Source organism: Mustela erminea, chromosome 17 (genome assembly GCF_009829155.1).
Source record: "Mustela erminea isolate mMusErm1 chromosome 17, mMusErm1.Pri, whole genome shotgun sequence".
NCBI classification, from domain to species: domain Eukaryota; kingdom Metazoa; phylum Chordata; class Mammalia; order Carnivora; family Mustelidae; genus Mustela; species Mustela erminea.
In genome coordinates this window covers 21641375-21651885 of record NC_045630.1, presented here as the reverse complement: position 1 = coordinate 21651885, position 10511 = coordinate 21641375, and the positions used below count along the sequence as shown (strand labels likewise).

The following is a 10511-nucleotide window of genomic DNA, read 5'->3' as shown; positions in this document are numbered from 1 at the left end:
AACCAGTTAAACTTCTAGTCTTTTTTATTTTAGTTGACCTAATCATGATTTTAAAACCTCAGTCTCCAGGACAGGAAAGGTAGAGGGCTTTAATTTTTAAAGTGGCTTCAAATCTCATTCTTTCGGGTTCATGGTGGGAGGTCCACTGGTCCACTTCAATGTCAAATCAGAACCCTGGAATGCTAATAATTGAATTCCCATTGATGATTTTCGAGGATGAGTGATCACTACAGCTGCATGTCCAGAGATGAGGTCCCAGTTCCGTGGTAGATGTGAAGATATTTTTGTCAAAGCTGCAACCAGGGCAGTTTCAGTTCATGTTCATGCTGCAAACATAATGCTTGGATGTAAGTAAATGTTTCCGAAGAAGCTGAGAGGGGTTTCCTTATTGAAAATATGGACAAGTGGTATGGCTTTGTAATTAGTGGACCTGGGTCCAAATCCTAGCTCTCCATTCCCCCCCAGTGATTGCTTCTGCGGCAGGTTATTTAATTGCTTTGAACTTTAGCATTCTTCTCTGTGAAACAGTAGGTTGTAATTTTTGTTCTTGGCATCCTACAGTGCTTCTCAAACTACTGTGGTAAAGGACTAGATTTAAAAAGTTTTGTTGTAGATGGCTATTTTAAAAACTATAGTAAATATGAATTATAAAAAAATACAATCTTCATTTTTTGGGTTTTGTTTTGTTATTGAAATCTAAAGATGTAAATCTGGTCATGGTTCTAGAAGAAACGAAAAGTGAGAAGGGCTGGTCCTGAAAAGGCTCAGAGTCTTTTGCGACGATTTCAGAAAAGGCCATTACAGGTTGTTTAGACAAGACTAACTTCCTCAGACAAAGAGGAAGGGCTGTTTCTGTTGGCAGAGAAGACATATCAGATTTGGAGCTGAAGGTTTCCAGCTTCACCAAAATCTGCTCCCTATGTCTCTATCCCAAATTGTGGGGTCATACTTCATTTTCTTTCTGTTTTTTTTTAAAAAAACATTTTATTTATTTGACACAGAGAGACAGAGACAGAGAGATCACAAACAGGGAGAAGGAGAAGGGAGAAGCAGACTCCTGCTGAGCAGGGAGCCGGATGCAGGACTCAATCCCAGGATCCCGGGATCATGACCGGGGCTGAAGGCAGACGCTTAATTGACTGAACACCCCAGGTGCCCCATCATATTTCCTTTTCAATCAGTGCTCTAACTTTAACACAAGAGAACCTGTGAGATTAGGAACTAAATTTGTATTGTAATCCAGTCACTGTCAGAGTTAGACCTTTGGTTTGGTTTTCAGAAAACTTGGTGCTGCAGTTCTAAGAAATAAGGGTTTCCCTCAGATCATCATTCAACTTCATATCCTTTTTGCAGAACTTCAGTTGAGAATTTAAAGCCATCAACTCATTATTTTCTTTCTCCATGTTCTCCAGTGTACTTACAAGCAAGCAACCACTACTGGTGGGAATTTAAGTACTATTTTGGCACTGTATCCCATGAACAGTCAGAGTTCACTTTACCACTTGAGACAGGTTATTAATTCCATTAATTGTGACTGTATCACAGAACCAATTAAAGTTAACTCAGACCCACTTCAGAGGATCCATTTAAAGTCTGTTTCAGTCAGGCTATGTAGGGTAGACACAGATAGGTGTGTATATGTGACTATCTTCACACCTAGGATAGCTGTAAGGAAACAAATTTTAAGTTTTCAAAAAGGTTAAGAAAAGGGATGTGAAAATTTTATTCAGGCTGGTTTGACTGTAACATTGTTTTTTGTTTTATAAAATAATTTTATAAAAGAGTCCATCAAGGTATTATATAGAAAATACACCAAAGTAATATATATACATTTCATAAAAATAGAATACATCTTGGCAATTGCTTCCAGAGTCTGTTACCACCACGTACAGTGTATTGACGTTCAACATTTATGCTAATTTGAACATAGAAGATTTTTAAGAAAAACAAAGAAAACTGTCTCATTGGTATTTGTAAAAGTTGTTTCCACTTGACAGGAAAATAAAACGCTGGAATGTAAAAGTTATGGAGCCAATGGGAAAGAAGGTTATATCAAAGATCCTTGCCATGAACAATCATCTGAGGACAAAGCAATATTTTTTTTTTCTATTACTATAAGTGGTTCATCTCATTTCACAAAATCATTGAAATATCCTTATTTTGGATGCTCAGTCCATGTGAACACTATTTGGTATCAAGGAAACATTCTAGAAGCCATACTATATTTCTAAAATGAGTAGTGATTCTTTTTTCCCTTAAGGTGAAAACAGGTGCAGAAGTCCCACTATAGAGTATCAATACTTTTTAAAAAAGCATCTTTATAAGTTATTTAATAAGTTTTGATCAAAACACATAGCAAGCAGTTTTATTATTCTAAAAATGGCCACATGCTCAAAAATTCACTTGGCTTTGAGTGAGGTTTGTTTTTGTTTTTGTTTTTTAAGGAAAATGATCTTAGTTAGCTACTATGCTATTCTATAACATCACTGATGGGTTCTCCTGTGAGATGTTCTGAATAATCTTTGGAATAATCTTTGGAAAGTAACTGCTCCAGTGTAATAAATAGAGAAAAATAATAAGGGACTTCCCTAGACCTTACCAAAATATATGACCATGGTGGGATCATGAAAATACCTCAGCAGTACCAAGGAAGGCACACAAAACAGAGCATAGCACCATTTTCCAGTTGCCAAGATTGCAACTGTTCAGGAGCTGGTAACCTGGAAGGGGACAGGATGCTCATGATTAATGTAGTTTAAATATGCAAATTAGGCTCTGGAGAGCTTCTTAGTAGGGATAGGCAGACACAGCTATATAAACTATGAATGTGGTCTGATACTCAATGGTCCCATTGGCACTGTAGGATGAGGCTCGAACCCTCATGCGGTAGGTCTCTGGTTCTCGCAATGGTCGTGTTGTATACACCACTCCTTTCAGGTTTTCATCCCTTAAGGCAAAAGGAGCAGTCTGTTCCTCATCTACCATGAGGAAAGTTGTCCTGGGATGCATCACTCCGTCCTGCGTGTATGCTACCAGCCGGATTAAATCTTGATTGGCAGCTATTCCAAAAGGGAGGGAGACGAGTTTGTATTCCAAGGCATATGGGCTCAAGGCACATTCCAGATCATTGGGTGGACAGTTCTTGAGGCAGAACCTAAGGACGAAAAAACACACAGAGCGCATATTGTTATCTGGCTTGGAAGCAGGAGAGGGCATGCGGCAGGTGACCATGATCCGTGACAACTCTTAGGCATTAAAGGCAGCAGGCAGTCTGATGGCGAGAGCAAAAGGCCCACACCACGTGCTATGCCACTAACTCAAACCAGATGCCAGATGCTTACGAGAGCATGCTGGTCTAGAGTCCCACCTCTTTCTCTCAACTTCAGTAAAATCAGAAGTGTTTGACCCACTGAAGTAAATATGAATACCACAACGGTTACTCTAAAATGAAAAGTTAGTTTTGGAAATAAAAGGATCTGTACATAGACTGAAAACAAGTAGTTTTTAAAGAGAGGAATACAAGCTATTCTTAAATTGTAACATCTGTCCTAAAACTGAAAGCTGAAGTAGAATTTATTGATATTTGGTTTATTTTCCTAAAAGTAATATAAAGTCAATGAAGATTCCTGGGGGGAAAAAGCTCTTCCTTTTTGTATTTGTTTTCCACATTATCTTATATTAAAAATACTATGTTTTCTTTTTTCAGAGCCCACATTGGCTGCTTTTGAGGCATGACTTTTAAATTCTCTGTCAGAAATCACTGGTAATGGAGAATAAAAAATTTTTAAAAATGCACAAAGGACCATTTTCTGCAGATATGGGTTCTTCAGTCATAGTATTTTTAGGTGTTTCTTAAGTCAATATTTTTAAATTTTTGCCCTCCCCTTCATATTCCCTTTCTTTTCCCTCTAAAGCAATTATGAATAGGTTTTTGCTGGATCTGGGGCAGTCCACACTTGATCATGTTACAGAACTTGGTAGTCACTGCTGAGAGGAAAAACAAAGTGTGAGCTCCCACCAGCATCTGGTTTCAGAAACAACTTTTTATTAGCAGGTCCTAGTCATGATGACCATTATCTCTGTTTTCAAGCACCCCGTTGGCTTGGTACCTGAACAGAGTATGATATTTCTGTAAGAGGAGGGAGAAAATGGAAGAGTAGTTTTATTCAGAACCCATAAAAGATAGTGTTTCAGACAGCAGGGAATGTAAGCAAGACCATATATGAGCAGGCAGACAGCTGACTCATCCTTGCTCATCTCCATTCTCTCATGGAGTCATGGTGAGTCATCACGATTACAGCCAAGGTACTTCTTGGAATGCTCTAAGTCCTGAGAGCTCTTAAAACCCTGAGGTGACACAAACAAACTAGGAAATTTGAAAGGAGGTGAGGTTCTATCATCCCATAAAATGCTCACCACTGAGGCAGAATTCTAGATGTGGCATGGCGGACTACCTACTGGGGAGACGCTCCGGGAAAACCTTGGCAGCCAACAGTGATAGTTTAGACTACAGCAGCTGCCGCAGGATGAACTCATTTCATACCCATTTATTGAAGAAGGAACACACTGTAACTTCACATACCCCTTGGTATTTATTGATGTCCTGTGAGCTACACGCGACAACAGACAGGGTTTGTTGGTTGAGGAGAGAAAGCTTTTCAAAAGGTATTTCTGAGAAGAGAAGGCAGGACTTACCCTGAAACAGGATCCCGTTGGTAGTTGGGAGGACAGGGCGTATCGATGCACTGGTAGCTTCCTCTCATGTTGAAGCACATGCGATTTGGCCCACAGCGCACACTCTGCTCCAGACACTCATCAACATCTAGCAAAAGCACGAGGAACACGCAGCGTCAGCAACTTGGGTCAGAGCAGGCTGTGAGAGCAGGCGTTGCGAATGCTTGACCGTAATGGCAAGTCCCCATGGATGAATCTGGTAACCATACCTAAGCTTCTTCAACCACAAAATGGGGATCCTGATACCTGGTGTGCTAGTTCCCGTAGCGCTTTGAGGATAATTTTTAACACTTGTGAAGGGAAATCGAAAAATAAAAGCTATCAAAGTAGAAGGGAAGCTATTGAGAACTCTGCTGTTTTTTATATTTGGAAAATAGAGTGCATTGGAGTTTTGTAAAGCAAACAATCCTTTAAATTCATGAGAAACAAGCTAAAAATTTAAAGGACCCTTGTGAGCCTTTCTGTAAAGGGAAGAACCTCTTTATAATGTGAGTGATCCTTCCTGGTATTTTCTAAGTTCAAAGTGTTGAGTGGGAGGTAAGATCATGGAAATTAAAGGAGTTAAGTTATAGATTCAAGTCAGTCATTTCTTGTGGAGAGAGAGGTTCGGGGGTGGGAGTGGACAAACAACACAGGATCAAATGAATGAAGAACCATAATCCAAGTTTAATCAAACATGAACTGTGGCGAATCCACCCTCAGGGGTTATGGGGTTGGGATGTGCTCTCTAGGGTGCTGGCTACCCTTTGGATAGTGGGGAAACATGCAAATGAAATGTTGTTTATTTTGTTGTTTTCTATACAAAGTTGTTAAATAAAAACACACTTAAATCGCTATAATTAAGAAACATCAAGATGGAACTAAAGGAAACTGTTTCTTAGCTTTCTGAGAATGAATGTTTTTGAGCCATGATTTTTTTAAAAAAATTTTATTTATTTAACAGACAGAGATCACAAGTAGGCAGGGGGGCGGGGAGCAGGCTCCCTGCTGAGCAGACAGCCCGATGTGGGGCTCAATCCCAGGACCCTGACATCATGACCTGATCTGAAGGCAAAGGCTTTAACCCACAGAGCCACCCAGGTGGGTCCTGAGCCATGATTTTTAACTTAGGGTCTGTATTTGAGTACCAGGGGATTTGTGAATGAAAATCTTTTTGTGTGTGCATGTATGAGAGTGTGTGTGTGTGTACGCGTGCACACGTGCACGAGAGACACACACACAGAGAGAGAGAGAGAGACAGGGACAAGGACAGATGGAGAGACAGAGAGCACAACACTGAAATTGATGGATTTTTCTGGGAAGTGGGTCCATAGGGTTCTACAACATTTTTAAGGGATTTTGAGATCCTAACATTAAGAACCATATTTTAGAGCAATAATTTCCAACTGCGGTACCTGCATTCCCCTGGTGGCACATGGAAGCTTTCCAGTAATAGGAGAGCAGGCAAATATTTCATGGAATTGTTCACATCCAGAAATTTATTTCCCACAAGTTCTCTTTCCTAAAAGCACTCTTCCTGAGAACTTCCTGTGGCCTGGAGTTCTCTTGTCGCCTTTCCCATTTTATATCCTTCTGCTTTATAAAAGAAAGGTTTCCACTAATCCCTAGTCTCTTTATGATACTCAGGGAGGGGTAAAATGCTTCAAGGCACATAGGAAGGGTGAGAAACTGGTTATTCGTATTGATGGTGGCAGGCCTTATTTCATCATGGCTGCGGACCAATGGTCTTGGCTCTCTCTTGTAAATTAGATTTCGGAAGCAAGCTGGTTGTCATGGGAACACCTACTAACACTTCTACTTGAACAGATAAATGACCTTAGACTTTTTCTGACAGTCAAGCTGGTTGGTTTAACAGCGACTGCAGACTTTTAAATTATATAGTGATCACTCCCCATTAACTAGGTTATTTACAGCTCCAAAGTATTGATGAGAATATATTTGAAGCACATGGACATCAAAGCCAGAATTCACACCCTTTACGACAATTTAAATAATAAGAAACTTTAGAAGTCAGTTCTAAAATGTATGAATGAAGTGTAAGGTTTCAAATTTTTTTTGGAGTAGGCAAGCAAAAATTGAAGATGACTTATTTTAAAGTCTTAAGTCAACTGGTGGCTTATTGGCACTTACAATTCTCCTCCTTCTTTGGTATTTGAATAAACATAGATCCTGCTGTATAGGAGGCAACGATTACAGTAAACTGGGCCCAAATCCGTCCTCTGCAGAGGCAGGACCTAAAGGTCAAATGCACTTCCATGTGCAAAAACTATTGTATCATTTCATGGTAGCAGGTGACTTGGTACCTGCATAATCATGTGTATGTCGGACTTGGGTTAAAGTTTTAAGTTCTTTGGTGAATTCTTAAATAGCTTGAAAAACTGCTATCAATGAAAGAAAAAGAGAGAAGCAGTTTCAAGAAACAGTATATATGAATAATGAACAATAAATGTTAAATTTTTCTTTTTTTAAAAAAGATTTTATTTATTTATTTGACAGAAATCACAAGTAGGCAGAAAGAGAGGAAGGGAAGCAGGATCCCTGCTAAGCAGAGAGTCCGATGCGGGGCTTGATTCCAGGACCCTGAGATCATGACCCGAGCTGAAGGCAGAGGCATAACCCACTGAGCCACCCAGGTGCCCCATTAAATTTTATTTCTGAATTATTTACCATTTCCATCTCAAAACTGAGCATTTTAGATTTGGTTTCAAATATATTTCTGTTTTCTAAGGAAATGCGGTGTGATTATTTACTTTAAACTTGCTAATAGTGTGCACAATGTAAAAAGACACTGAGCTAAAGTGATACGAAGTAAATCACTTACATGGCTTTGTAGTTACTTAGATGTGCTGATAATAACATAACGTGCTTTGTATGACTAGTTTTATATTAGGACTAATTTTCCTACAGGAATATAACACAGTGTGAAACAAATTTATATCTCAGTTAAATCTTGCCTATTGTCTCTGTGAACCAAGTTCTAATTATGATTTTATCTGTCAGAAGGGCATTATATCCTTGGCAAAATGAGATTGTCTCAGAATGAAGTGAAAAGCCCTTTGGGAAAATGTGAAAGAAATGTAATTAGCCTTATCTTCTTTTTTTTTTCCTCATAAAAAACATTCCCTTCATACTTATCTACCAAATTTCATTTTAGCTCTTATTTTTATGGTGAATTCCTTCCTGCAGGCACTTGAAGGCCAGTGGGCTGCAGGGGCCCATGGAAATGGTGGCATGGAGACCAGAATCTGGACACATGCCTATGTGCATAATAAGAGTAGCTATCTTGGGGCACCGGGGTGGCAGTTAAGATCTGCCTTCAGCTCAGGTCATGATCCCAGGGTCCTGGGATCAAGCCCCACATCGGGCTCCTTGCTTGGCAGAGATTGCTTCTCCCTTTCCCTCTGCCTGTTGTTCCCCGTTCTTGTGCTCTCTCTCTCTTTCTGTGTCAAATAAATAAATAAAATCATTAAAAAAAAAAGTGTAGCTATGTTTCACAGATTTCCAATGGCTGAATATGAGTGTACAAAAATATATTAAAGTCTAATATTCAAAGTGTTTGCCTTCTGCTCCATAATAATGAATACTTCCCACTGAAAAGCTTTCTTAAGTATTTGAGCTTCTAGAAGGTGGCCTTCTTTTGTCTACTTCTTATCTCCTTCTGTCTACTATTATCTCCTCAGGCTTAAGCACCTTATAGGCATTCGCTCTACTCCTTTAGTCTACTGCCTGGTTTTTTAAAAAGGAGCTGGAAAAGATGGAGAAATCATGCTGTCTTCTGCCAGCTGACAATGTGAGGCTGTTTTTTATTAAATATTATAAGAAAATTACTATGGTAGAAATTAAAGGGTGAGCATTTTATAATCTATATAGTCTACAAGAAAAGATTACCAGGATGAGCTGAAAAGCTTTTATATTAATAGCTTTAGAACATATGACTGCATTTAACCAAGTGCTTCTGGATACATTACACAATAATTTAGAATAAACATACCTGAAACATTTATCTTATAGAGAGAATAATTTAGATTCTTGATAACATTATGGATTACTTTTTAAAACCTTGGATAGGGGCGCCTGAGTGGCTCAGTGGGTTAAAGCCTCTGCTTTTGGCTCAGGTCATGATCCCAGGGTCCTGGGATCGAGCCCCGCATTGGGCTCTCTGCTGGGTGGGGAGCCTGCTTCCCTTCCTCTCTCTCTGCCTGCCTCTGCCTACTTGTGATCTCTTTCTGTCAAATAAATAAAATCTTAAAAAAAAAAAAAAAAACCTTGGATAGATTAGAACACTCATTTCAAGTGCAATGCTAATAAAGTATTTCTAAATGTTCAGAATTAGATTAGTGGGGCTTAAAACGAGCAGAAAGATCTTTTAGTTTCCCCTCTCTGCTTCTTGGGCAAATCATGATCAGTCATGTTTTTGTTTCTCATCTTGTAGTCTGCCGACTTCCACTTTTGATTAGAGTCTCTGTCCTTGTTCAATGTCAAATTCACTTTAATTTCCTTTTTGTCACTGACATTTGTATCACTAACATATACAGCTTCAAAAATGCACATGTAAATGGAAATCAACTTTTTTTCCTCTCATGAATTCCTGAAACACTTCCTAAAGCTATAAAAAGATTCCAAGTTATTCTTCAGATTAAAGGCTGCTTTAAAAGATGTAATTGTTTTCTCTCAAGTCTTTTTTAAAAACCACAAAAATATGTAACCCATTTAAATCACAAACATTTCAAGTGACACCTGTTTCTGATTTGTTCACATTATTTTCCACTCTCCGAAGCCCAACTGAAAACTGAAAAATGTTTGAACTGAATGAACGGCCAGGGCAATCAAGGAACAAAATGGCATAATTTAGAAAAAAAGAAAAATCCTCTAATGAGGAGATAACATAATATAGCACTTAAAAATCTGGCTAAGGCTTTTGTACTTTGGTTGTTGTTCCAAATCCTTCCTTCCTTGGTGCCTGGTGCACTCACAGGAAGTGTAGTGTTGATGTTGGGCACTGCCACCTCTTCAGAGGATTCTTGGGGTGACGCCATGGGGAAAGTTATAAAGCACGGACAGCGTAAATTCTCTCACCTCACCCTGCTGCCACTGTACAAGGACCCTGGTGTTCACAGTATGACAGGAGAGACAAAGGACCATTCTAGACATTTTGAGATCTGTGATCAAGTCCAACCCTTGTTCTTGATTGTTCTAGCATATTCATCTTACTATCTGTAGAATGGGTACAAACTATTGCCCTTGACATATCTGTACTGCTGCTTAAAATGAGTTAATAATTGCTTTGGAAAGACATGACTACAACATCAATGTGTTACTCTCATACTTCAAATCTCAGTAGAAAGTTCTGCATAGGGTAAGTTCTTAACAAGCATTTGTGACAGATGATTGGGAGCGAAGGTTATTATGGTATTTACTTTACTTCTCTAGTCCACGTGGTCCAGTGGAGACTCTCAGGGAGGGACTCGGTAAATGGGTGTGGGACAGGTCATGGTAGTCAGGTGGTCCCATCGCCCATCCAGGTCTTGCTTCCTGGAGCACCCTTTCCATGACCTACATCCTAGCAAGTCTTCTGTGAATCTCCCAGAGAAGGCAAATTTAATTTGGTTATTACTGGTAAAGCACTCTTTTGGAGATATTATCTGATATGATTTAGGAAATGATAAAGATTGAATGTGACAGAAATTACTAAAATTCAGAGTCTTGTTAATACCTACATAACTTTTGATTTTGACCACAAAATTGAGGGGGTTTCTTATAAAATTTTCAAGATTTAT

General features: G+C 39.0%; 1 protein-coding gene across 3 annotated transcripts in view; it reads right to left on the bottom strand.

Moving 5' to 3' along the window:
• Positions 1-1699: 1699 nt before the first annotated feature.
• Positions 1700-10511, bottom strand: part of HMCN1 (hemicentin 1) — a 474548-nt gene continuing 465736 nt past the window's right edge. For all 3 annotated transcript variants that reach the window (XM_032317251.1, XM_032317250.1, XM_032317252.1), the window contains 2 exons: positions 4696-4822; positions 1700-3154 (listed from right to left, as the gene is read on the bottom strand). In XM_032317251.1, the coding sequence (XP_032173142.1) occupies positions 2788-3154; positions 4696-4822 (494 nt within the window). In that variant the 3' untranslated portion in view covers positions 1700-2787. The remainder of the gene's footprint in view (positions 3155-4695; positions 4823-10511) is intronic.